At 34.9% G+C, this 27619-nt stretch overlaps 4 protein-coding genes and 1 long non-coding RNA gene across 8 annotated transcripts in view; 2 read left to right on the top strand and 3 right to left on the bottom strand.

Moving 5' to 3' along the window:
- The window catches only part of LOC100176632 (pyridine nucleotide-disulfide oxidoreductase domain-containing protein 2-like), a 26950-nt gene extending 17447 nt beyond the window's left edge, over positions 1-9503 (top strand). The window contains exons 2-15 of the mRNA XM_002121143.5: positions 385-485; positions 816-983; positions 1113-1259; positions 1831-1963; positions 2283-2344; positions 2651-2748; positions 3089-3230; positions 3610-3817; positions 4154-4310; positions 4717-4868; positions 5304-5410; positions 5866-5986; positions 6566-6655; positions 9168-9503. Coding sequence (XP_002121179.2) covers positions 385-485; positions 816-983; positions 1113-1259; positions 1831-1963; positions 2283-2344; positions 2651-2748; positions 3089-3230; positions 3610-3817; positions 4154-4310; positions 4717-4868; positions 5304-5410; positions 5866-5986; positions 6566-6630 — 1661 coding nt within the window. The 3' untranslated portion in view covers positions 6631-6655; positions 9168-9503. The remainder of the gene's footprint in view (positions 1-384; positions 486-815; positions 984-1112; positions 1260-1830; positions 1964-2282; positions 2345-2650; positions 2749-3088; positions 3231-3609; positions 3818-4153; positions 4311-4716; positions 4869-5303; positions 5411-5865; positions 5987-6565; positions 6656-9167) is intronic.
- On the bottom strand, positions 7199-11201 carry zf(cchc)-17 (zinc finger protein ZF(CCHC)-17). Of its 3 annotated transcripts, none has more exons than XM_026836893.1 (6): positions 11081-11099; positions 9538-9606; positions 8889-8963; positions 8655-8746; positions 8320-8486; positions 7199-7779 (listed from the first exon to the last, which is right to left on the bottom strand). In XM_026836893.1, the coding sequence occupies exons 2-6, from the start codon at positions 9545-9547 to the stop codon at positions 7539-7541; spliced, it is 585 nt and encodes a 194-aa protein (XP_026692694.1). In that variant the 5' UTR covers positions 9548-9606; positions 11081-11099; the 3' UTR covers positions 7199-7538.
- Positions 11202-14470: 3269 nt separating this feature from the next.
- LOC100175663 (bromodomain and WD repeat-containing protein 3) overlaps positions 14471-27619 on the top strand; it is a 30344-nt gene continuing 17195 nt past the window's right edge. The window contains exons 1-16 of the mRNA XM_009862123.3: positions 14471-14642; positions 14779-14837; positions 15023-15052; positions 15352-15411; positions 15797-16028; positions 16276-16439; positions 17081-17221; positions 17545-17625; positions 18059-18151; positions 18551-18736; positions 19184-19474; positions 19780-19914; positions 20215-20343; positions 20645-20870; positions 21471-21533; positions 21810-22002. Of these exons, the coding sequence (XP_009860425.1) occupies positions 14618-14642; positions 14779-14837; positions 15023-15052; positions 15352-15411; positions 15797-16028; positions 16276-16439; positions 17081-17221; positions 17545-17625; positions 18059-18151; positions 18551-18736; positions 19184-19474; positions 19780-19914; positions 20215-20343; positions 20645-20870; positions 21471-21533; positions 21810-22002 (2108 nt within the window). The 5' untranslated portion in view covers positions 14471-14617. The remainder of the gene's footprint in view (positions 14643-14778; positions 14838-15022; positions 15053-15351; positions 15412-15796; positions 16029-16275; positions 16440-17080; positions 17222-17544; positions 17626-18058; positions 18152-18550; positions 18737-19183; positions 19475-19779; positions 19915-20214; positions 20344-20644; positions 20871-21470; positions 21534-21809; positions 22003-27619) is intronic.
- Positions 22428-27619, bottom strand: part of LOC108949983 (fukutin-like) — a 12054-nt gene continuing 6862 nt past the window's right edge. The window contains exon 2 of the mRNA XM_018814303.2: positions 22428-22800. Within this exon, the coding sequence (XP_018669848.2) occupies positions 22780-22800 (21 nt within the window). The 3' untranslated portion in view covers positions 22428-22779. The remainder of the gene's footprint in view (positions 22801-27619) is intronic.
- LOC113474768 lies at positions 24957-25932 on the bottom strand. Of its 2 annotated transcripts, none has more exons than XR_003396454.1 (2): positions 25429-25932; positions 24957-25079 (listed from the first exon to the last, which is right to left on the bottom strand). It is a non-coding gene; the product is annotated as an uncharacterized LOC113474768 (long non-coding RNA). The 2 variants fall into 2 exon arrangements; XR_003396453.1 differs by lacking the exon at positions 25429-25932 and adding an exon at positions 25185-25397.

The following is a 27619-nucleotide window of genomic DNA, read 5'->3' as shown; positions in this document are numbered from 1 at the left end:
GTTATTGTTTTATAAATATTGGGTTGCAAATACATTATATGGTGGTAACCTCAGACCTCAAATAAATTGTCTTTTTTGGTCTCCCACTATATAACATACCAGTCTGCAGGGTATGACAGGTGCACGGGCGATTTTGTTTAAAAACTTTTGGTTATGCACTCCATAATTTGTCCCACGCACGCAAATTTTTAAACAATGAACCAAATTTGTATTAAGTTGAGTAAGTTTTTAATGTGATTTGGAAATGTATGTGTTTTAAATACCAATTTTTAATGGTACCACGGGTGCACGCAAAGAAAAACTGTCCTGCATGAGCGAGATCTCGTCAGGAACTGCCATATTCTGCAGACTTGATTACCTAGAAACCAATTAATTTATTTGCAGGCGTTCAGACCAGATACGCAAGTTATCTTGCTAATCCACAAAACATGAAAAGTGAATATGATGCTGTAGTTGTGGGTGGGGGACATAACGGACTTATTTCGGTAAACTAACCTATGTAACATGTATAGTTTTTGGTCCTTTATGGGTTGTGTCTAAATTGTCAGTCATACAATAAAGGGTATCAAAATTAATCACCTACTTACTTAGTTACATACATAGTAACATATAAGCAAGTATGAGGTGTACGAAACAAAAATCGAAGAAGTCATAACAACTTTATTATTAATTCCCACCTCTTTGTTTTATGTAAATAATATTGCGTTTAACCTTTCATTAGGAATAGGCTACCTTATATAGATGTCAATATGTATTAAACTAATCAAACAAATTAAAAATATTTAGTTTCTTACTTCCATTTCAACATGCTATAGGCGACATATTTGGCGAAACATGGGTTAAAGGTTGGGGTGTTTGAGCGTAGGCATGTGGTGGGGGGTGCAGCCGTAACGGAAGAAATAATTCCTGGATACAAGTTTTCACGAGCTTCATACGTTCTTAGTCTCTTGAGACCTTTGGTTATTAAAGAGCTGGAATTGCAGGTAAGAATTTTTTTTATGATTTTTTATTTATTTATTTTTTAAATTTTTTATTTCAGCTACAATTTTATTTCTTTCATACCAAGAAGGGATATCTTTTGTTTAAATTAATTAATTTTTTATTTTACATAGAAATTTGGTCTCGAGGTATACCCTCGTTCAACGGCTGCATTTACACCAGTGTTAGATGGTCCGGACAAACATAGATATCTTATGTTATCATCGGACCGAGAGATAACGCGACAAGAAATATCGAAGTTTTCCAAAAAAGATGCAAAGGTAAGAAAGTTACATATGTGGTTCTCGTAAGCGGGCACTTTGTTCCCCCACAATCCACAAAGGAAAAGGAAAGGATATATGGATTACTGGTGTATGTTTTGAGCAGTTTGTGTTACAGTCATTAATTCATGTATATTGCTGCCAGATGTATAATTAGTAAAAGAGGTATTTTGGCAATTGCTTTTGTGATCTTAAAAGACCAACATTTTGTTAAAAGACCAACAGTATACTTGTGTTAGTTTAGGCATTGTACATATTAAGTACTTAAACACTGTGATTATAAAAGCTTTGTTTACTTGCTACAAGCAGTGTGCTAACTTGAACAACTAGACATTAGGTAATAAACCAACACATAAGAAACAAATTTACATGGTTGGTTCGTTATAGCATATAATGATGATATCTCATAGTTTGGCAGACAAAACATTAGTACAATAAAGTTTACTTTTTGTACCAGAAGAACTATTAACTAAATTATACATGGTATCAACAACAGTTTAATAAAAGACCAACTTAATTTTAAACCCTCTTTGGATAAGGCTTACTTAATTTTAAACATACATTGGATTAGGCTTACTTTGAGTACGAAGCCATGATTGAAAAGATGGCGTTTGCAATCAAACCTTTACTTGACCGCCCACCCCCCACCGTGGAAGGCCCAATGTTTGAAATATTAAGAAGTTTGATGCCAACTTATAAAGCAGGTGGCCTATTTAATGTTATGCAGAGAAATAAGTTTTTGCTTTTTTAAAGGTTATCATTCCTGAACCCCTTAATACTTGAGTTTTACTTGTTATTATTAAATTAATGAAACTATGCTGCTCAAAAACAACGTTATAACACGGATGTATTGCAATTGTCGTTAAGTGACTTGCCCGAGTACACATAAAGCTTCCAGAGTTCCAGTAATCCCCAACCTTTAAGTCCTTGAATTCTTATAATGTTAACGCAAAAACAAAATTGAATTAACACAGCCAGTATGATGTATAAATTACAGTTTCCATAAAACTTGATAATTTTCAGCTAGAAAACTTGGATCTGATTTGCCGTTGTTTTATGAACTGATGACGGCTCCAATAACTAAAGTGAGTGTCTTGTCTTTCCTCTAATGTTTAAACTAAACCATTGTCTTTGACATTGTATTCAAACAGGCTAATTTTATGTTATACAGGTATGGCTTACAGCATTAAATCGATTTTATTCTTTGGTATGAATATAATGTTACAAAATTAAGTTGAATAGGCTAGTTTTAAAACAAAATAATATAAAGCTATTTATTATTTTGTAAAAAAAGATAAGTTAAGTCTTTTCATATCAGTTTAATGATACTAAATCTCTTGAACATTATTAATCCCGAAGTAATATATGTATAAATAACATTATTATCCCAGATATTAAGTCGTTGGTTTGAATCGGAACCCTTGAAAGCCACGCTTGCTACAGATGGTGTTATTGGAGCAATGTTGAGCCCGCATTCTCATGGTAGTGGGTAAGTTGTGTTGGTAATATGTAAGTACTAGTGATGAATTTACTGTGACGTTACAGATTAGGCAATACGTTAGGAATTAGCAGTAAAGGACTAAAGGTTGAAGGGGAATTAAAGTCAAATTGGTTTAAAGATAGCATTTACTGAACTGAATCTTCTATTACAATTTTTGATTCAAAACTTACAGTTTTTAAAATAAAAACATATGTTTAAACTAAAAAAGGGTAGTTTTTATTTTATTTGGCACTCAATACCAAATTTATTTCCTGGCCTAATGTTTCCGATTACAATATTGTTGTAATATTTTCTTGTGCAGTATATTTACCACACCTTATATTCACAGGTATGTGTTACTCCACCATGTGATAGGAGAAGTAAATAATGTACCTGGAGCATGGGGTTATGTGAAGGGAGGGATGGGTGGTGTTTCCGATGCTATCGCTCGATGTGCAAATAAACATGGGGTGGATATATTCGTATCGCAAGTAAGATTAATAAATGTGACTTATTTAACCTTGTGTGGTGGGGGTACGACAGTCGTTATAACACGAGTGTTTAGTTTTATACACCTCATGCTCGCTTACAAGTTACCACTGCTCAAATTATGAATGCAGTTTTTACATACTGAAGAAATACATGAGACAAGCCGTACCATAAGACTGTTTTTTTTAAACAACATTCGTTATAACAAGGGTGTTCTGCATGTTTGTAACTTTATGGATTAATATTTTTTGGTGTTTTTTATTTTTGTTGTTGTATTGCTGACAGTTTAGACTGGGTTTAAGGAATTGATTTTAAGTTGCAATTGTCATGCTGAGTTTTATTAAATCTTCTTTTAAATGCAAAAAAATATTTTGTTTCTAGAAAGTTGACCACATTGATATCGACAATAACCAAACAATGGGAATTGTTCTTGAAGATGGAAAGTTTATAAAGAGCAAGAATGTTCTTTCGAATGCTACACCTCACGTTACGTTTAAACATCTGGTTCAAGACAATGTTGTTTATGACGAACAATACAAGAAACAAGTTTCGCAAATTGACTATACCTCGCCTGTTACCAAAATAAATGGTTTGTTTAAAAGTAATTGGTATATTTCGTTTTCGTTATATTTTTTTGCGGCTTTTTGAACTAACTTAGTTCTTCATTAACAAAGTATTAATTTAATTAAAAGATACTTAACCAAAATACAATAAACGTAAACTGAGTTTACTTAAATATTTTAAATTTAAGATAAAAGAGGAAACTAGGTATTAATAAAGACATATTGAAACAGCATTAAGGGATTTAGACAACACTTTATAAATCAAAAACTCTGAAAAAACAGTCTTTAATAGCATACCTTAAAAACCCTCTGAAATACCTACCTAGAACAACAGTATTTTATTTATTATTCTCTTTTTTCAGTTGCAGTGAACGCTCTCCCAAACTTCACAGCATTCCCCAACCAATCTCACAATGAAGTTGGTGAACAACATAAAGGAACGATTCATTTAAACTCGGAATCTATTCACCTCATACATGATGCGTATCTGGATGCTATCAATGGAATACCATCAAAAACGTAAATTATTATTTTGTGCAATGGATAATTAAACCCAAAAAACCTTTTAAGTCACAGGTTTAAATAATGAATACATAACTCACACCTGTTTATAGCTCTTAAAATCATGTTTAATCGTAGCTTATAGGACAAGGTGTCACGTTTTGTTCAAAATTTATGATTTTTAAATTTTATTAATTAGACATGAGATGTGTGGACTAACAACGTGTGTCTGCATCTATCAGTATGGAGCATCAAACTCGGTATTTTTTTATTACGATTCAAGCATCTAACCACTAAGCCACACCAGACCAACAATAAAACACCAAAATCTGTAAACACGTTACAACTTAAAATCATTAACTTTATAAAAAAAATAAAATCAAAATTAAACTTAATAAGACCAACATTTCCAATAAACCCTCAGCCCCATGATTGAGATGTGCATTCCATCATCAGTGGACCAAACACTTTCCCCACCAGGTCACCATGTTGTGTCGTTGTTCACACAGTATACACCGTATTATTTAAAAGGGGAGAAGTGGTCAGAAAGCGACAGGAATGCCTATGTTACTGCAGGTGGGGGTGGTGTTTTATATGAGTGAATGTAACTTAAAATTCATATTAGCATACGTGTTCTGTGTCATAAACCTCGTGCCAGTTTATGAGCTACCATGTATGTAACTTATTTATCTTTGCATGGCGGGTCAACAACAGTCGTTACAACACGGTGTTCTGTTTCATACATCTCTTTGGTTTACCATGTATGTAACTTTGTGGGTGATAATAAGTAGACATTTATGATTAAGGGGTGCAGTAATTGTACAGGGAGTTTACAGTTAAATGCATGGGTCGGTTGGATACTTGATGTGAGGATAAAAAGTTACTTTCACCCGTAAAAAAATAATAATTAATTTATCATTTTGTTTTTAACACTGACTTTTTTCTTTCGTAGAAGCTTTCTTTTAGCTAAAAAAGATGTTTCAGACCTACTTTTGTTGCTTTTTCTTTTAGTTTTTGAAAACATTGAAAAATACGCTCCTGGTTTCCAAGAAAGCGTGGTTGGTGTCGACGCATTGCTACCATCCGATCTAGAAGATGTGTTCGGACTTACTGGTGGGGTAAGTGTAACTTAAGCTGGAAACATGATGTATTTATACACCTCATGCTTACTGTTGAGTAACAACATTGGTGTCTTCTTATACACCAGACACACATGGTGTATTCATACATCTCATGCTCACTGTTTAGTTATAACATGGGTGTCTTCTTATACATCAGACACACATGGTGTATTCATACATCTCATGCTCACTGTCGAGTAACAACATGGGTGTCTTCTTATACACCAGACACACATGGTGTATTCATGTATTCATGCTCACTGTTTAGTTATAACATAGATAATCTTCTTATACACCAGACACACATGGTGTATTCATACATCTCATGCTCACTGTTTAGTTATAACATGGGTGTCTTCTTATACACCAGACACACATGGTGTATTCATGTATTCATATTCTTATATACAAATATAGATAATATTCAATTTTCACACCTCATGCCTATTTAGAATATCTTCCATGGTTCAATGTCCCTTGATCAGTTACTAACATCGAGGCCAACCACACAAGGTTCATCACATATGACTCCAATACAAGGATTGTTCTTATGTGGTAGTGGAACTCATCCAGGTGGTTTCATTTAATGTGTTTTATATTTTGACTCATAGTAGGATGGGGGAAGATGGACACCTTTTCATTCTATTTCCTTGTACATTTTGGTAGTAAACAAAAAACGTTTAAAGAATTATAAAACCTTGTCCTCGCGACTTTCATAGACCGTTGTTAATTGTTTAAAACACGACCAGGATATTTATATATTTTGTGCTAAAGGTGTCCCATCTTCCTCCACCCCACTATATTGTATAGACTTGAATTCGTCCAAGAATAGAGTAAGCATACAAAATGGCTGCAAAGATTATTACTTGTATGCTGATAGGTAACACAGGGTTATAACACAGATGTTCTGTTGCGCACCATACATACCAACCGAGTATCTTCATACACCTTGTGTCTGCACTGCGTTTTAGGCAACCCATAACTAGCCACTGGGTTGAAGTAATTATTGTTAAGTGTTTTTCTAAACGGCTCAAAGACACATACACCCACAGTGGTGGCAGCGTTGGACCTTGAACCAGTTACCTTTAGGCTTAACCACGGTGACATGTCGCGATGTATTATATTAGAGCCAGTTTAAACATAACTTTGCAGGAGGAGGGGTGATGGGGGCAAGTGGGAGGTTGGCAGCAATGACTTTGTTGAAAGAAAGAAGATAAAAGGTGAAAATATGCAAACATACAGGTGACTTTTGTTTATTTAATTTTTATGTTTGCTATGTTTTATTTGTATTGTTTTTTAAAGTTTATGGCTATTTACCAAGTTCTAATTTGGACAAACTTAAAGAAGGTAAAGGGTTTAAATCCCACATGCTAAACAAGCATCCTACCCAGTGCCTGTCACAGTTGGTTGGCACGCCTGCCTCTAACCTAGAGGTTGTGGGTTCAAGGCTCATTGCTGCTACCATTGTGGGTGCATGTGTCCTTGGGGCACTTTGCTCCAACTCATTGGTCACTAATGGGTTGTCCAAATTGTCAGCCATACAATATGTAAAAAACCTTATCTACAAATTTACATAAAAAGAACACCTGTGTAATAACGACCGCCATTTCCCGGCCAAGCGAAGATAAATAAGTTCCATTCAATAATTCATTCGTACCAGTTTAACAAACATCCTGTAAAGAATTTTTATTTGCTTCCTTTGCTCTTTTAACACCTCTTAATCCAAAGTTCAATTTGATGTCGCACTAAAAGGTCCTATCTTACACAATAGAAACCACCGTAATGTTAAGATTGAAAACTTTAATGAGATTCTTGATTATATTTCACAAAACACTTGCACGAGTACAAACTACGAGGCAAAGTTTGATTAAAATTTATTAAACTGAATGAACGATCCACAATACTGTAACAAACATATGAAACCTGAGCTTTATAACATGGCATGCTTCGAATGACAAGCATCAGGCATTGCATATGATGGATGATTGAATATCTTTCTACCTTCAATTGAAGAGACGTACAAAAGAGTTCGAGGTAGATAATGCTTGACGAATTCAGCTACCTGTTTTAAACTATGAGGTAGCTTACGGTTCAAATAATGTTGAGGTAATGTGAATATGAGGTATCATGGTGTTTGCGGAGATGTTTCTTTCCTCTCTACTCCCTCTGTGCTTGTTTCCTCCTCTTTACATGGTGTATGTGAAGATGATCCGTTGCTTTCCTCTGTACTCGACGTATCATGCTTATTTGGGCAATCTGCTATGAGATGATCAAATGATTTGCAGTTAAAACACTTTTTAGGCCACGGTGGTAACAAACATTGCTTGGCGTGGTGGCCTTCTTCATCACAGTTGTAACATCGGGACCTAAAGGTTTAAACAGATCAATCGTTAAAGTGAATTACCAAATGTTTATTATTCCCACACGTCGCGCAGTGGATAAGTACTTGTATTATAACCGAACAGTATTCGACTCCCATACCCCCTTACACAACTTGTAACCCTTTTGTTCACATCTCTAAAACACCTTTGTTTGATGATAGGAATTAAGAATGGATTGATTTTGTTGATTGTTAAAAGTTTGAAATCTTAGATTTATCTATGATCCAAATGCCGTCATCAAAGGAACCCCATTTGTCATGGAAGCCATGGGTTCACTACTTTAGGCTTAACTCCACACAACTCATTATATAAGGTGAAGAAACATCATATAGTATCGCGAGGCAAGAGAAGACACCATTAGCACCTAAATTCCATATTTCCTGATCCTGTTTTAAACAACCAACGCCCTTTCTTAGTTGTGGCGCTACAGTTATGTGCCTTTGTAAGATTTTTGTTTCCTACCAAATGTGATGATGAAAAAAATATTCCATCTTACCCCACCCTACTAATACAACAATAACGAACCTTCTGTCTGAGGGTCTGGACTTTTTCGTTCGTTCTGCCCCGACTAATTTTTCACCCCCAGGCCCCACAACCTTCACCGCCTCCAGCCCCTTCTTGGAGGGTTTGTACCAAAACTTCACCCGGTCCCCTTCCTGCAAGCTCCGGAAACCCTCCATGTCGATGCTCGACTGTGGATAGAAAATACTTTGGTAAATTTAGTGTAGTTGGATATTTCTTGACAGGTGATCGACAGTGAGCATGACGTGTATGAATACACCATGTGTGTCTATAGTATAAAAAGATGCCCCTGCTATAACTCAGTGTTATAAAAGCTATAAAAGCAAGCATAAGGTTACCTGGTGTACAAACACATCAGTTTTTTCCTGCGAACTTGTGTCAGGCGTAATGAACCCGTACCCTTGCTTTGAGTTAAACCATTTACAATTTCCTGTAACATTCAAAATGAATCGATTGTTTACAAGTAAATACAGTCCGAAGCGATTTAGGTAAAAGATAAATTAATAGAAAGTGCATTTAGTGCATAAGATTTTCAGTTTAAATGAAGGAATATTAGTCACATAAACACCAACCAAAGGCTTCAATCAAATCTTCAACTTTTTCTTCAGATATTTCTTGTTTTGTTGAACTTCCTGGTTTTGCTTCACCTTTAAATTACTTTGTGTTAGAGTGAGGGGTGTAACATATACTTCAAAATACTTTAGTCAGAATTGAAAAAAATGTAAAAAACTTTTGGGTCCCTTTTTTAGTGGGTCCCAAATAAAAACCTTTATTCCTATTTTTATATTATTTCAGTTAATTTTTAATTTAATAATTTTATTTATTTTCTATAAATATTTTTTTATTTTTAGGCATCTTCCAAACTGAAAGTTAATTTCTTCAGAAAGAATTTGGATCGTAGTTTTTTTTTTATGATTTTAACTTTTCGAATTTTGTCTTGTTTTTATAATTGATTTTAAAATCAGTTTTAGTAATTATGTAAGGTATGAGATGTTTTTTTTTATTTTTTAAATCTATGCATACATAATTTAACTCTATGCAATTTAACTAATTTAACTCACAAATACCTTTTGCAAGTGGCATAACCATATATTAAAAAAATATAAATCACTGACCAAGGCACATTTATGTGGTAACTTTTATGTCAGCACGAGGTTTATTTTACATTCATTTAACGTAAATATATTTACATTAATATTTTCAATGTAAATTTATTCATACCTGTTGCCATCTTTATCGGGTGAAGATTTTATTCAATGTTCAGTTTTTCATTCTTTTATACTCGAACCGCTGTTAACAACAAATCAAAATTAAAACAAATAATCAAATCCGTTAAATTAAAGCACAATAAGAAAAACTTTTATATTTAAATCAAGATTTTTTTTAAAATGTGCTGTTTTATTATTATTTGATATTTGAACTACTGTTAATAACAAAATATGTGAAACCTATTATAATTGATAAGCAACATTGTTGAATTTTAATATGAGGTGTATGAATTATGTGACTATTGTAATATTATTTAAATTAGATTCCGAAAAATATGTTTATAATTAAAACAAAAACAAATATTCAAGATTGGTAAAAGCATATTTTTGCCGTTTGCAATAAAAGAAAAAAATCTTTTTTAAAATTTTTAAATAAATAAAATCTATATTAAAAAAAAAAATAAAATAAATTAATTGTAATTAAACAGTGCATTTTATTTGTTATGTACATATTTTTTATTATGCAATTTGTGGAAATTTAATTTTGTAAAATAAAAATATGCAATTATTTGTTAATAAAATTGGTTTAATGTATTTCTGCAACGTTACGTGTTGGGAGTTTGAAAAGTTAATTTTGTAAAGTTGCCTATCCTAAGTTACAGGTTAAATATTTTTAAGCAGATGCCATTAATCTGTGTCTGGTTAAAAGTTCGGTCGTTAATATTCATAAAAACGTTTTGTTTTACAACTTATTCGCCTAAGTGTGGTTCTCTTTTCCTATTTTTCGTTTTACTCCGCTAAAAATACCGTTGCATTACGTCATAATGCACATTGTCGCGTTTGCAAAGATCCGGTCGAGATTATGAAAGAACAAATTCCACAAATGTTTCGAATTGTGGGCGCCTGTTATCTCTTGTTAACGTTACAATACTTGTTTATAACACGCGAGTGAATAATGAAACCACGGTAGTAGGATTTAGGTCGGCCATACACCACGAGAGTCGCCGCTTTCTCTTTATTTAACCGCGTGCGGTCGTTTGTAAAACTGACGGGCGGGAGTTCTGTAAGTTCTATTCCCGACCAGCTTTCTTTCGGTAGTTAACCTACAGCGTGGTTCAGCTACTTTTAGATTCTCACCTCGCAAATATAGATCTACAACTCCTTACGCTGCATACAATAACCGATGTTTGATTTCAGTTTAAAGATACTTTTAAACTAAATTATAGTAAAGTATATTACACATTTTATGTGGATGCGATTTAAAGCTCGCTATACGGACAATTACTCGCCCAAATTAGAAGTTACGGTCGCGCGAGTTTCCCACACTAAACTACGCTAAAAGTTCTCTTCTCTTTGCTGCATGGTCGCGTATATTCGCTTGAAAGGCAGCTAGCTTATCGTCTCTGCATACTAACACCGCCTACGCTCAAAACAGTGGAATAATATGCGCAAACAAGCTGTAATTGCATGCTTCATTTGGAACAAAAGGTTCTGCAAAATAACCAAATAAACACATTCTACTGGTTAACCGAATCTGCTTATAGTATGTATCATACCCTTCATATACAACATAAGAACAGGGCACACACCATGTTCTAAAGCTCTGGTCAAAAATCACAAGCGAGTCGAACTTACCACATTGGTCGGCCCAAGTCCAGTCACTTCTTTTTTTACCACCAGGTTTGGGAGTGAAACAAGAGCAGAGGAATTGCCCTAGTTTGCAAAATCGCGTAAGAAGAGAATTAAGGTTTGCTTTCTATTCTTCTGGCATTCTCTCCTACGCTCGAGGCTCTCCAAACAGATTCGCAACCCCCCCTTGCATCCTACAATGAAATAAGAGCAATGGTGTCGGTGGACTTACGATTGTGTGTGAACGTGCGTGGCGACGCATGTTAAAAGAAGAAACTAGAAACATCCTGGAGCGATTTATCGCATCTTTAAGCTGCTGGCCAGTGGTCATTTCGTCTGGTGAGCGAAAAGTTAAGTTAGCGATAACATCATCGTTAGTTCAGCACCCGCCAAACTGCAGCAATGTAAAACAAAATTCAATCTTGTTTTATAAAAAATATAAAATCGGAACAACATTTTCAAACCACTGTTTAATTCTAATCCCCCTTAAATTGTGCAAAGATTTTGAGATAAAATTCCGAAATTACAGAATAAATGTATCGTTTATTAAATCATAACATAATTCATTCATTTAAATGTTCAAATGCTTTGTATAAATTACAAAAAAAATTAAAAGTCAGTGTATCAATAAAACAAAAATCTTTAAAACATCTTTTAAACACAAAATATAAAGGCCCGTTTTCAGTTAAATAGCATTGTACTGCCTAATACTATAGCATCCGCCATCTTAACTAGTAGTAGTACTTCATTCATATAAACTTGTGCTGCATAGCGTAACATGATATCCCCGGATTAGCGTGGGCACTGCACGTTAATTAGAAACGGTTGCTTACAATGATTAAAACTAACACACACTTTTGGTGATGTTTAACTTAAAATATTACTCTAGGAAAATCAAATTAAATAAAAATAACCAAGAAAATACGCAGCAAAACGACAGTTGTTAAAACACGCTGTGTATAAAATCTTGACAATTACCTAGTCAAAAACAGCAGTTACTAAAAGATTATATTTAAAAGAAAAAATGTATAGTCCTGTTAATATCGGCTTGTTTATTAAAACCTAAAGCGTGTATTTTATTTCATCTTTGTAGAATCGCCAATATAAATAGTTACACGCATGCTCGCTGTCCAGCTGCTTTACGTACCAATTGCTTTAAGTACCAACAACTTCTATGCCGTATAAAATCCTACTGTGACGTCACATTTTAAAGCGGTGACGAAACGCGATAATAAAACGTTCGATTGTTAGATAAATTGACAATTTCATATCATGTCTTCTACAGTTCTACGTATGTATATTGTTGCAAAGTAAGAAGAATATCGTTAGCACAAAATATCTGATATTTCCTAATCGTGTTTTAAACAGTTAACAAAACTTTTTTAATGTAGTAAAAGGGATATAGACATAAAATTATAATAATTGTTTTTCTTTAATATAAAATGGAACAAGAAAAACAAACAAAACATATCCCATCTTACCCCACCCCCATTATACAATACACAATTAATAATTACGACATAATAGCCGTGTTTGTTTAACTTTCTATATATGGAACTTCCGTCCAAAGTAATATTTATCCAAAGCTCGTAAAACATTTTTTTATTCGTATGTTTGCTTAGTTTCGTCTCCAAAAAGAGGGAAATCCCCACTTGTAGCTGACAACATTAATCTTAATCTAACCGATATATATATAGTGGGTTAAGATGGATACCGTTACCGTTTGGCCCATTTGGTAGTAAACAAAGTGTATTTTGTGTTTAACCGTTTTATTACGACTATAAAATAGCGTTTTTAATTGTTAAAACACAGTGAGGAAATATAGGATATTAGGTGCTAAATATGGATCATAAAATGTATCCTTGTTTATCAGGAACGGTAAATTTCATCATGTTATCATATATATATATATTTGTTTATCTGCCTCAAGTATTAAAAGCATTACTCTATAAGCTGGTATACCCAAGACACATACCATACACCACATATATGACTGTGTTCCGCAAACTTTCTAAAGTTTAAGTTAAATGATTCATAAAAAGGAATTTTCAGTAGCTTGAATGATAAAGCAGAAGTCGGTCGATCAATCGTATTCTTGCTAACCATAGGTGTGACTCACTGGTTTTATGCCACACGCAGTTACATAGCTGGCGCCGTGATAATTCTGAATGTGCTTAAGGGCACTCGTTGTAAACAGACTCGAGGTTAACGAGTTCAAAGCTCGATGCTGCCACCGTTTGCGGGCGTGTGCGTCATTGTGTGAGACCCTTAACGCTAACGGTAAATAAAGATAAAGTGACTTTCACGCAGTCAATTAAATATTACATACGTTACAAACTATATCTTTGAATATAAGGGTTGTGGGTTCGAAGTTCACATAAACGACTAATGTTTGTTTACTTATTCCTTAGTTTATATATTAAACTACACAAAACATAAAACAGGTATTTAGCACAAGTGAAACTGCTCCATTACGATATTGTTAGCGTTTCTTTTCATTTTACAGAACTATTTGCATTTGCAGTGCTATACCATTAGAGAAAAACTTTGTTTTGTATGAACCACTTTGTTACTTTAATTACTTTTCATACGATTTATTATATTTCAAAACATGAAATCAGTAGAACTTACTGCTTGCTATTACGTCAGTTACGTTAGAATGGTTTATTGTCACGGGCGAAAACCTCGAGAGAGATCGAATGAAAGAAAAATAACAGGGGGAACTCCCAGTACGAGAAACACCGTCAGGAATCTGTAGTAAACACCTTTTTAAAGCAACTGTTTACTGGGTTTGCGCGGTTGACATCAGTTTTATAAACTGCCATTTTACCCGAACATGTTTTAAAAATACAACATTTCACTCTTTCTTAAGTCTAGTTTAACAAATTGATGTAAGATGTTTTTAAAAAAAACAATTATCGGTTTAGAAATATTGATTTGAAAGAGTTTGTAAAATCAGACACTCTTGTTGCAAAGGGAGTTTACGCTCTATTGATTTCGCCAGCTTTCGTTTTGTCAGTAATCACTTTTCGTACAACCTTACAGTTGTTTTTTTTTCATTTTTATTAATAGAATAAAGCAGGTCAATTTAAATGCAATTTAAACTAAATACATTTAAATTAACAATTTATAAGCTTTTTAAATTATAATTGGATGTCCGTTGCTGTTTTTATAAAATATTTTGTTTTATTCTATGAACATGGCGCCCTCTATAAGTTATAGAGGGCGCCATGTCTGTGAAAAATGTACGGGAAAGAAGAGAACGAGAGAAAAAGTTTAAACCAAAGTATGAACGCGAAGTATTGACTTGTTCATCTTTTATTCTTAGTTTTCAATATTTGGTTACGTTTCTGTGTTATGTAAATTGAAGATATTGTCGTGTTTTTAAAATCATACAGCCGTCTAGTCTTTTATTTTTAAGTATATCACGATGTCGTTTATGTTGTAATTCTATTGGTCGAAAAATGGAGAGTAAAAATTTGAATTTAGGTAAATATATCTGCTATAGTTTTGTTCGTGAGTAACCTTGGCATTAATTTATTATACCAACCTATTCAAAAGTTGATCTAGTCACAAAATCAGTCAAAAATTATGCTTTAATATAAATGTTACTATATTTTGGCAGATTTGTATTTCTTGATCGAGCGTTTTCTGTCCAAAGGTCCGTGTGCTCCTGTTTCCAAGGTTAGTGGTGTGTATCTGACATTGTCACTTTGTTTACAAACTTTTGGTTGTGCTCGTCATGATTTGGAAATGAAACAGAATAGCTGTGTTGTTATATATTTCACTGCATGTTATGTGAGGATTTTTACATTAAAAAACATAAAAATAACAATTTTCTTTAATTTCTTTGTACATCTGTGTTTCAGGTTTTGCGGGAAGTTTTGAATTCATTGAATGTGAGTTGATTTGGTTATTACGTCATCAATTAAACAAACAGCACCATCGTATATTAAATATTGAAATTAAATAATACTTTCCCCCTAAAAAGATGTTCGTAATATTGTAGTAATGCTTTCACATAGTCTTAATGCATGGTAAAACTCAGGCCTAAATCCCTGATCTTCTGGTTTTAGACCTCCCCCATTCTTGAGTATAATTGTCATGTTATATGCTTTCTATACACATACCGTACAAGTTTGTAGTAAAACTTTATATTTGAATGTTACATAATTTTATAATATTGGTCCTACCACAGATTGTTCCCAAGAGATTTGATTGGAAAGGTGGACAACATGTTCAGTCTTATGATGAATGGGTTAGTTAAAGTTTCGTCTTGGATTTATAATATTGTTGTTTGTGTTTGTATGTTGTATATATAGACATTGTACAACAAGTGGTTTGTGATAATAATGTATGTCATTGTAGCGGTAAATGAATTTCAAACAACTTGATTTGGAAAAATATCTTAGTAATAACTTCAGCGTCCAAAATAATGGCAAATGCCTAGTGTTATTTTGGCACGACTGAATAAATGTTTTGGTTAGTTGTTACAAATGTATTTTACTTGTTGTTGTTACAATATGGTAAATTACTTAAATTCGTTTGTTAATAATAATCATGCTAAAGATTCCAACTTAGATCATTAAATGTACATGCAAGTGTTTCTACTTGTGAATTGTTAAATGAATTGTTAATTACAGACACGTCGCTTCTCAGATGTGGGGGACGATCATCTTCTTGTGTTATGCAACCATATAACTTCGATGCTCGACCAAAAGTCACTCAACCGTGGAGAAACCTCGTTGTTACAAGTGGGAAGGAATTCATTAAGCAGTGATGAGGACATCGTGTGGAAGTTTTGTCACACCGTTGCAAACATCAACGCAAAACCGATGATTCCACCTCATAATTATAGGAAGAAACAAAATTGGAGTAAGTTTTATTGCTTTGATTATCTGAATGATGAGCAGACATGGATAATTCTGCAAGTAAAGGTGTTTTGTTTGTTTTTCTATAAAAAAGTTTTCACATTGAAAAACTTAAAAAAAAACTTTTATTCCAAAAAAGTGAGGCACTGGCCCAAGGCATATTGATAGCAAAATTTTATAATAATGCATACTGAAAACCTACTGAGTTTTGTTGTATAAAGTTTAATACAATGTTTTATTTTTTTTCTCAGTTCACTCCATAAAGAGTCGTGAATACGGTTGCGGAAGGCTGAAACAAGTGGTTTGTCCTGTTGTACCTGTGTATGGTAAAATGAACATGTGTCTACGTGTGTTGGGTCATCTGTCTTCTGTTTACTGTGTTCTATTTGATAGAACAGGTTCCAAAATATTTACAGTAAGTTAAGTGTTGGTAATTTACACCTCATGCTCACTGTCGAGTTATAACATTGGTGTCGTCTTATACACCAGACACACATAGTGTATTCATACACCTCATGTTCACTGTCGAGTTATAACATGAATGTCTTCTTATACACCAGACACACGTGGTGTATTCATACATCTCATGCTCACTGTCAAGTTATATATGGGTATCTTCTTATACACCAGACACACATGGTATATTCATACACTTCATGCTCACTGTCGACTGTCGAGTTATAACATGGGTATCTTCTTATACACCAGACACACATAGTGTATTCATACACCTCATGTTCACTGTCGAGTTATAACATGGGTGTCTTCTTATACACCAGACACATATAGTGTATTCATACACCCCAGGCTCACTGTCGAGTTATAACATGGGTATCTTCTTATACACCAGACACACATGGTATATTCATACACTTCATGCTCACTGTCGACTGTCGAGTTATAACATGGGTATCTTCTTATACACCAGACACACATGGTGTATTCATACACATCATGCTCACTGTCGACTATCGAGTTACAACATGGGTGTCTTCTACTCAATACACAATGAATGCCAGACACACATATTGTATTCATACACCTCATTACACACAGGGTTCAGATGACAGCCTAATCAAGTGTTGGTGCGCGTGGAGTGGTCGATTGTTGTTCACCTTCCGTGGCCACCAAGCGGAGATATGCGACATGGATATCTCATACGACAACATTCTTCTTGCTGCGGGGAGTTGTAACAAAGTAAGTCACACCTTGGTGTGCCAACTGTCACATTAGTTTAATTATAAGCAAGCCTGGATCTTAACTTTAATTATTTAAAAGCAGGGCTGACAATATATGTTTTAGCACTCCAGTTTTACAAGTTTAAAACAGCTTTTACCCTGCTGTTAGGTGTCCATGCAAACAAGCAGAGCCAAAGTATATTGCATTCACCACATTAATCAATGAGGTTCCCTATGTTTGACAACTATGAGTGTAACTGCATTTAAATAGTCACTCCAAATTTACTTAAAATTGAAAAACTTTGACAGCCATGTGTTTAATGTATTAACCATGAAATGCAGGAGATTCGGGTATGGGACGTACAGACAGCGGAACCTGTTGCTGTGTTACAAGGTCACTCTGGTATTCTTACTTCTTTAGAGGTTAGTAGGGCTACTTTAGTTGTACTAAAATGAAGCTGTGGCTCTCAGTGGTTGGATGCTTGCATCATAACCAAAGGACACTGGGTTTGATGCTTAATACTGGTACAGATATGTGTATATGATCTTGGACAAGACACAGTGTTCATTTTATGGGTTGTAGCATCCTTGGAATAATGGGCCTTTCTAAATTTGGGTCCCATGAAGTGCCACGCTACCCAACCCTTAAAAAACAATAAAACTTTTATCCCAAAGCTACAACAACAAAGAAAAAGTATAAAAACCTGGAAAGTATTTTGCCCTAGTACTACTTCAACCTTAAAAGGCTCTGACAGAGCTTCAATCTGTTCCTAAATTCAACTCTGTATATCTTACTTGAGAGATGCAGATTAGTTTAATAGTTTCTCTTTCATTTCAATGTTGTTATTGTTTACAGTTTAGTCCTGTAGTAGAGTGTGGACGTGGTTACCTCATTTCAACGGGCAGGGATGGGAACGTATGTTTCTGGTTGTGGAATATTAATAACATGGTTTGTACTTTTTTCCATTTTAGTATGTATTACTTTATACAAGCTCTTTAATTTTATTTATTTTTGTAAATATTATTCTTTTATTGTATGACAAACAGTCATATAAGTGACAAACCTTTAGTGGTAAAAAATAATTTTGTTTTTAAAACCCCCCTATTTTTTACTACCGTGACATTTATGTATTATGTGGTACCTGGCCAGCCATTGACGATGGTCGTAATCAAAGGGTTAGTTTAACAATGTCTCCCTAGGTTTTGTTAACAAATTAAAGATTGCCAAAAAAATAAATGAAAAGATGTCCCTCTAAATTTTGTTAAAAATTAAAAAATGTGATGCCCATGTCCTTTGCCAATTGCGACAATCAAACAGTTTGTTCCAAATATTACAAATAATTCCCAGGAGTTCAACAAACAGCCAGTAAAGTTTCAGGAGCGTAGTCGACCGGGTGTTGGTATAATGTGCGCATCATGGAGCATGGGGGGTAGGTTTGCGGTGGCTGGAGGATCCGATTCTATCATTCACGTTTATTGTATTTCACCCGGATCACCTGAACCTCTTAAGTTATGTGAACTGTCATCGCATTCTGTGAGTTTTTTTGAAATGTTTTGTTTTATATTTGATTATCTGAGTAATGTAAGTGGTATGGTAACATATCACCATTTTTAAACAGGCGAAACAGCTCAGGTTTAACACCCAAAACAGGTTTTACCAAGTTGTTGGGTGCTATATAATAAGTGGAGCCAAAATGTGTTGCAATATGCATTCACCATGTAAACAATAAGGTTCCCTATGTTTGACAACTATGAGTGTAACTGCATTTTAACAATGTCACCCCAGATTTTATTCTGCTGTTAGATGTCTATACAAACTCTCAGAGCCAAAGTATATTGCACCACCACATTAATCAATGAGGTTCACTATGCTTGATGAATATGAGTGTAATTTATTGGCCAACTTTTACAGCGTCTTTTTTCATAACAATGTTCCTTTTTTCTTTTATAAATTTCTCTTTAATTTGCCTTTTTCTCGCAGGATAAAGTCGACAGCATCTGGTTCTCTCATTCAGGGCTTCAGTTTGCGAGCGCCTCATGCGATGGTCGAGCTATTATATGGAGTTATGTTGAAGCTGAATGGAGGTCGCTAACTTTAAACACAGATAGGCGTCGTAATTTAAACGATGACGGAGAATTTGTTTCTATGTCAAAAGTTCGTGTGATAATGGTGACGTGGACGTGTGACGACCAACATATTATGACATCACATTCAGACTTCAGCATCAAAGTTTGGAAAGTGGACACTGCTAGTTTACTTCATGTATTGAAGGTAAATGTTTCAGAATATGTTACATGCGCTGTCGTGCAAGGCATATTATAAGTCTGTTAAAGTCTGTTGTATTTGTGAAACAAGTGTGTTTCGATGTTTCATCTGCCATCTGGCAAGACTTTATCAGGAAATGCACCTTTAGCACATAATATCCAAATGCACTTATTTTATACAGTTAACAACGGTCTATGGGAGTTGTGGGATTTTTTTACCAAATAGGATGAGAAAGTTTAATGAAAAGGTGTCATATCCTCCCCCACCCTATTATATATATAACAACCCTAAATCACCCCTACCACCCACAGGGTCACGAGGATGAGGCTTATTGTTTAGAAGCCCACCCTAATGATGGGAGAATATTACTCAGTGCTGGACATGATGGAAAGATATTTCTATGGGACATCAACGATGGCCAACAAGTTATCAACTTTCATAACTTGGTATGCATGTTGTGTATGGCATCATAAAATTCAGTTTTGGTACAAATATGATCATAGATATACATACTAGGGTCTTTATCTAAAATGTTTCGGTTTAAATCAAAAACCATATTCAGAAATGTGAGAAGTTAAAATAAAGGAGATTGCTAACCAAAGACACAAAGTTAAATACAGTGGCGAATGTACAAGTACAATTTTTCACTGGTATTGAACCAAGTTATTTTTAAAGTCATCTACAAATTACTAATCTAAAGTTACTTAAAGTTAAATTGTCATTTTTATATTCTATTTATATTCTAGTTAGTCGGGCAGGGGCATGGGGCGGTGTTCGACGCAAAGTTTTCACCAACGGGAAACCACATTGCATGTACTGACTCACATGGACATCTTATATTGTTTGGTTTCGGGGACGGAAAAGTTTATAAAAAGGTAAAAATTATAAAGGCTTGCAAATGTTTTGTAAGGAATTTAATTCAAGTTCACGTTATGTTCCAACATGTTACCGGTGTTACTTTTTGTTCATCTTGCTTATGATCATGAATATTAAATAAAGAAATTTTCTGTTTTCGTTGTAAAAAGAATTTGTATGCTCACGATACATATAGAAAATCAGTATTTTTACTTTAAAATCATTTCTGCTTGCTACAATCATGGCTACTTTAAACAATTCTGCAACAAAATGTTGGTTGTTTTAAATAATCAATTAATGTACATTTGTCCCCCACCTCAGGTTCCAGATGAACAATTCTTTCACACCGACTACCGACCTCTACTACGCGACATGTATGGTGCGGTGGTTGATGAACAAACCCATCAAGCACCCAACCGAATGCCACCTCCGTTCCTAGTAGATGTGGATGGTAATCCTCACCCTGCACCATTACAAAGACTTGTACCAGGAAGGCAAAATATAACAACAGATGCTCTAGTGCCTGTGGTGGTAGCAGCTGATAACGGTAATTGTGTGTTTTGCATAGCTTGCTGCATAAGAACCTAACATGGCATGCAGGGTTAAAGTCGCCAAACTTAAAAATACAGGAAAGGCTGCGATAGTTAGACATAGGTTTCTGTGAAAAAAATCTCACATACAGGTTGTAAAAACTTGTAATGTTTACTGATTAATGCAGTGTAGACAATTCCAGGGTTGGCCTGCCTACCCTCCCACCCCAGGTTTGGCGCCTATGTGCAAGATCTGTATATGCAGGCCTTGGAATCAGTTATGATACTTTATGTGAATAATCTGAATATCATAGCAAGAGGTTAATTTGATGAAATAATAAATGTTACAAATTTAACAACTTAACATATTACGTAATATTATAAATTTAACCGCATACAGCATTGTAAGCCTGCAAACCACATTTAACAGAATTTTAGAAATAGCTCTAATAAGCTTTACTTGGTAAAAACATTAATAACAAACCATCAATGTTATAGAGTAGTTATTTATTTATGTAGGAAATGTTCGTGAAAAGCTATTTCTAATGTTACGAAAACTGTGGTTCAATTATTTCTAACATACATCACAGTAAATCATTATTACATCACAACCACAGGTGTTCCTCTCATTGTGAACGAACAACCAGATATTGTTGCAGATTTATCCCCACCACTAAATGGTAAGTTAGTATTGGAATATTTAGTTTTATTCATACGTTTTTATCATGGGTACCTATTAAAGAAACAGTCATGGCACACTATGCGTGGCAATACTTTATAAAAAAGTAGTATAATCTTTAAGTAGCACTTCACCCAAATAACCCACTTGGCTGATACTACATTCGCTTATGTAAGAGATCCTGACTGTTAGTCCCTAATATCACAAGATATTTTTAACTTCTTAAGCACTAGATCAAGCATTTGGCACAGTTTACTTATACATGTTGTTTATACAGAAGTCAGAGCCCCAGGGGTCCAGTCCCCCACAGTTTCCCCCTCACGTAACACCCCCCTTGGGTTACGACGTGAGGGTGAAGTAGTTGGGGTAAGGAATAGTAGCTCGCCCCGAAGTGAGATTGCATCAGCAGCTGACCTGTTGGTTGTACAACGACGGGAGCTCGTGCCACTGCTGAAAACTGCTGTGAGAATGTAAGTTTATGATGTAGATATGACTCGCGTTGTTTTCAGATGGCTGGCTATGATAGTTGTTGTAACACAGTTCCTGCTTACAAGTTACCACGCATGTAACTTGGTGGGTGATTGTTTACATAATCCTGACAGTTTGAAAAGCTCATTAGACGCCACAACTCGCGCTGACAATTGGTAAATCCATTGTTTTTTTTCATTTAAGAATACCCCCAAAGAGTGCTTTACATAAGAGCTAACGTGTGTAGAATTTATTATGTTTCCTTAAATCTGACTACAGATTAAATGATAAGTGCATTTTATAAATTAACAATTAGAGAGCAAGCAAGATTAAAAACAAAAGCAATAATACCAGAGTATCTTAAAAACTACAACTGCATGTTAGAAATCAGCGGAAAAAGGTCATAAAAACCACAAACACATATTATTAAGAAGTGGGAAAAAGATTTTCTGATTTATTTATTTTTGGTTATGTTAAAAGCCTTTCAAACTTATAATACAACTGGTTTGAAAAAACACATACAGTATAAATACAAATAGCATAAACAACACATTGGTGAACACTGTATATAAGGAAATATATAAGTAATTATTAAACAAAGCAACAGCATTATGATTACAATGCTTGGGAGTCGGAACTTCACTTTCCATTGCATTAAAAAGTTATTCTGGGACCAGGTGTTGGGGTGATAGGCCAAACCTTGGCTAAATCCTAGTTTCTCAAGGATTCCTATTCATACAGAATGGAAGAGAAAAAATTACAAAACATTCTTTTAAAATTCAAAGCATTTCTTCTACTTCCTTTAAAATATTAAACATAGCCATTTGATTCGTTGAGTTAACTGGATAAAAATAAACTGGATTAAATGCAGCATCGTCCCATAGGCCATTCTCCACTATATTTCTGGGTGATGTTATCCAGTGATAATCCTTAGTAGGCTCTTCCCATTCACTACCATATTGTGTAGTTATATATGTCAAAGTATCACACGGTACACGCACTTTCAAACCCAGTAGATCACCCCAGCAGTTTAAATACTTAGGCTGAACCAGTTTGTACTTTATACCATTTGGTTCTGTGAAACCTGACCAAAACCAGTCCATTTCTTCATAGACAAAATACACATCCAGTTTGACACCATCCCTGTAGAATGCAAGCATAAGAGAGTCATGTAAGCGTCCCGATTTTAGATGTAAAATAAATTTGTGAAGAATTAAATTTTCAATAAGTTTCATCGAAAAATCAGTAATTTTGACTTCAATATCGACATCTTTTGCGTAAGGTATGACATCACATTGTCTAAACCAACCTAACAAATTACCCGAACTTAATGTGAATGGTATCTTCAGTTCATTAAACACCTTTGAAGCTGTTGTTAGAATACGCTTAGAGGTTAAAATGTATTTTACATCTTTCTCTGTGATGTTCTGTTCGTATTTCTGTTTGAAGTTGTCTGCACGCATGTGGTTGCATTCTATAAACTCTGAACTTTTTAAATCCTCCAAAAATGAAGTTGTTTGGAATGGAATGAATAATTTGCTATCGTAAAATGGAAGAGTTAAAGCAGTTTCAAACACATTGCTATCAACAGCTTGAGCATATCTTCGAATTTTGGTTCCAAATCCAAGAATGCCCCCTTCAACGAAAGGGTTTAAAACTTCAATTATTTTCCCCCATTCAATATTACTTATTGGAGCAATCCAAAGGTAGCCATTTCCTCGCTTATGTGACATCATAATATGAATTATGTGATGATTATCAACAATCCATAAGTGGCCAGGAATTTGAATTGGAATATTTTCTCTTGGATCTTGCACAAGACTTACATAATTTAATAGAAAAATCTCTTCGATTTCTTTCATAGTTGCTTCCTTCTGTGCCATAAACTCGCTGCCTAATACTCCAAATGTCATCAATGTCGCTTTACTGTTAGATTGAAGCAGATTCAAGCTTACAAGATGTTGGCTATCTTTTCCCATTGCTTGAAGAATGTCAGAGTCAAACAACACTAATCGTACATTGAGTTTTTCAAATATATTACAAAGTTTTAGCAGAACATCATTTGTTCCTTTTTCATTTGCTTGTGAATTAAACACCACCCATAGTTGTGTAAGAATAATAACAACTGCACAAACCACACATAAGACCTTTCCAAACAAAAACAACACTTTGTTTTGAACGCGAAATATTCCGACTGACATTTTTCTAGTTTTCTATTTCAATGTTTTTTTTATCTTTCCAACTTCAAGCTGCAAACTTCTTGCCAAGTATTTTGTAAAATGCCTCAAACTTACAACACAGCGATATGTTTTTTATTAAAGAACTATTGTAGCCAAGAACAATCTATTGTGAATGAATAAAATAGGGCAGGAAGTCCAAAGAATGACATCACGAAGGTCACTGTTTGGTTTTACTGAAACATAAACTCAACCATATATTATTGCTACTTGGATGGCGACCGACTAAACTAGTCGGTCGTGGTAACTATGGTTACCGCTTTTTTTATTCGGCCGACTAAAATTTAGTTGGTGGTTTTTCACATTTAATCGGCCCACCAAGTTTCTGTGCATTTCTCATTACAGAAATAGTTGTTCAAAATCGACCGACTAAAATAATGAAAAACCAAATTTAGGCGGCAACTAGTTTAGTCGGTAGCGGAGAATGCCATTCTTGCTGTTTATTTTATCCCCTGTATAAACATAATCAAAAATGCAAAATATAAATATTGCACATTTATATTTTTTTCGACAACTACATAATTATAGAACAGGGGTTCTTAACCTTTTTCCCTTATTACCCATTGCTATCAAGATTAAAGTCACATTACCAAAAATCTAATTTTATCTATTTGCCATATTAAAAATATAAAACAGCTTTATTCAACAAACACAACATTTAACATAAAGAACGAATTGATCATCGATAGTGTCAGTGATACATTTGCTCTTGTTTTTTGTGTACAATCGATGCAATATTGGGTGCGATTTTGGGTACTGCACAACGCAAATCCTAGATCTAACAGCTTGTTTCGGGATTTTGATTTCAAAGCAACGACGCTTGGAAATGCTGATTCACAGAGCTAAGCAGAAAGGAACGTAGTCAACAATATTAGTGGTGATTTATAGATAACTGAAGTTGTCTGCTGTCACAGTTTAAAATATGAGTTTTCTTTTGAGTTAAACACCTGAGTGCTTCGCGCGCTCTCAACATGACGCTTCATTCTTAAAAGTTTAACTGAAAGATCTATTGGACAAAATATAGCTCGCTAGTCTCAACACACAAGAATAAAATATAAAAAAACAAGCGACGAGAACTGATAAGAAAATAAATCTCTATAACGAAACCATTCTAAAAATAATAAAATAGTACTGTGTTTGTTTGGTTGTTTTGAACATATAGGACTCAAAACATAAGTAATAAAACTTTACCAGTTATAGCTGTGACACTGTTTGTTACACTTATAGTTTTAAATAGTCTGGTTCAGCTGATCACCCATCTGCTATCCGGAAATTAATTACTCATAGGTTATAAACCACTGTTATAAAATATATTCTTAATTAGTGGATTGTGGCAACCCGACACGTATGTGTGCACCGAACCGTACACGCGTGCCTTTTTCGTATCGTATTCCGCTATAGATACCGTCAATGTAATATAGGTCAACGTCGGTCTATACTCTATACTAACTTTGGTATAGATAGACCAATTTAGGAAACGGATTTTAAAACAATGAGGCGTGTTTTCCTTTGTCCCGCGTCTGTGATGTCTCCGGCCTTATCACAATAATAAACCTCACATAAAGAATCAGATTGTATTGAACTCTCAATCGATTAAAGAGTGAAAAACAGAAAATATCAAATATACCAACCAAAAACATAAAAGAACATGTTTGAAATGTGAAAATTCAAACAAAAACGCACAACATTAACATATACTGGTGTATCTAACTGCAGTTTTGCATGTAAATTGCCGTGATTTTTCTTTTTTGGCGCACAAACTTAACACGTATACCCGGCAACGAAACGTAACGTTTCTTTGTAAAATTTGCCCAAAATCGAAGTGACGTTGAGGAAAACAATACTGAGTTACTATTTTGGCCCTCTGTTTTTGGTTCTTTACTGAATTAATAAGCTACCTTTTCTATCCCTTCCGGGTCTTTATCAAATCGGAAAGCGCGAACATCTTATCTGCTCGTACTTGAGCAGTTTGGAGCTGCATGTCCACTTATGTTGGATTAAAAATGTAGTAAATAATGGTTCTGTATAGATTCGTGGGTATGAGCATATACCATTATGTAAACTAAGCTTATTGCTGCTAGTATTAATTGCCAACGTAAAGTAGCCTGCTAAATCACGCTGAAAACCAGTCAAAATATTAATTTACTTCACATTAATTCTTAGATTTAATATTATATAACAAAGTTTAAATTAAAACTTATATTTTAAATGTTAAAATAACCGCTATACGTGTTTTCTAGCTTTGTATCGCTTACAAGAACCAAATAAACACATGCGGACCATGCATTTGTATAGGCGATTCACGCTCGAAATGTTGAATACCGTATGTCTCGTTTTTATTGTTTGTTATAAATTAATCGCTCACAATAAAGTATCAACCGCTTCATTGGTGACCTTGGTGTCCAAATCGAAATTTGACAGTTCTGCAAGACGCAAAATGGAATCGAAAATTGCGGCAGCGGTCAAACTCCCAGCATTTTGGTTTTCTCAGCCACGTGTTTGGTTTCTCCAAGCTAAAGCACATTTTCAACTTAAACGGAGCACCACCGTCGAAACCAAGTATTACCATGTTGTTTCGGCACTGGACCAGGATACCGCCTGTCGACTACTGGACATTTTGGAGCAACCACAAGACCGAAACAGGTACGAAGCAATCAAGCGACGCCTGTTCGACCTTCCAAATTTGGAACGCGCCGCACGCTTAATAAACATGCCGCCTTCGGGCGACAGAAAACCATCGGAACTAATGGATGAGATGCTCGCTCTCCTTGGCAATCATCAGCCGTGCTTGCTGTTCGAGTACTTTTTTCTGTAGCACAGGCCCGAAGATATCCGTCCCATGCTTGCTGGGGAAGATATCAAAGATTCAACAGAACTGGCAAGGAGAGCGGACCTGTATGGTATGCGTGCAACACGACAAAGAAGCAGATAAAATGAGCAGACAAGGGTAGTAGTGGCTCAACAGGCGTGTGTTACTACCACACCAGGCGGTTCAGAAAGCGCGCCCTTGTTATCCTCCATGCTCCTATGCCTAAAACACCAGCGCCGGTTGCCTTTAATAGCTGAAGCAACCGGTAAATCGCCAAGCCCTTTCTGTGTGAGAACCCGCATGTCTGGCCAGAAATTGTTAATGGATACCGGCACAGAAGTTATCGTCCCCCCATCTACGGGTTACGAGTGCGGAACATTTACAGTCGTGATATACACTAAAAGCAGCGAACGGAAGCTTGATGGCCACGTATGGTTACAAGCACGTGACGCTACACCTGACCCAAAGAAAGTTGAAGCTACACCTGACACAAAGAAAGTTGAGTTGAAGGATCTTCGCGTGTTTCACCACAGTTGAATGAACCATCAGCACCGTATATGCAGTTATTGCCTT

This window comes from Ciona intestinalis, chromosome 12, assembly GCF_000224145.3.
Source record: "Ciona intestinalis chromosome 12, KH, whole genome shotgun sequence".
Taxonomy (NCBI): Eukaryota; Metazoa; Chordata; class Ascidiacea; order Phlebobranchia; family Cionidae; genus Ciona; species Ciona intestinalis.
The sequence above is the reverse complement of the archived record's forward strand: the minus strand, read 5'-3'. Positions and strand labels throughout refer to the sequence as shown.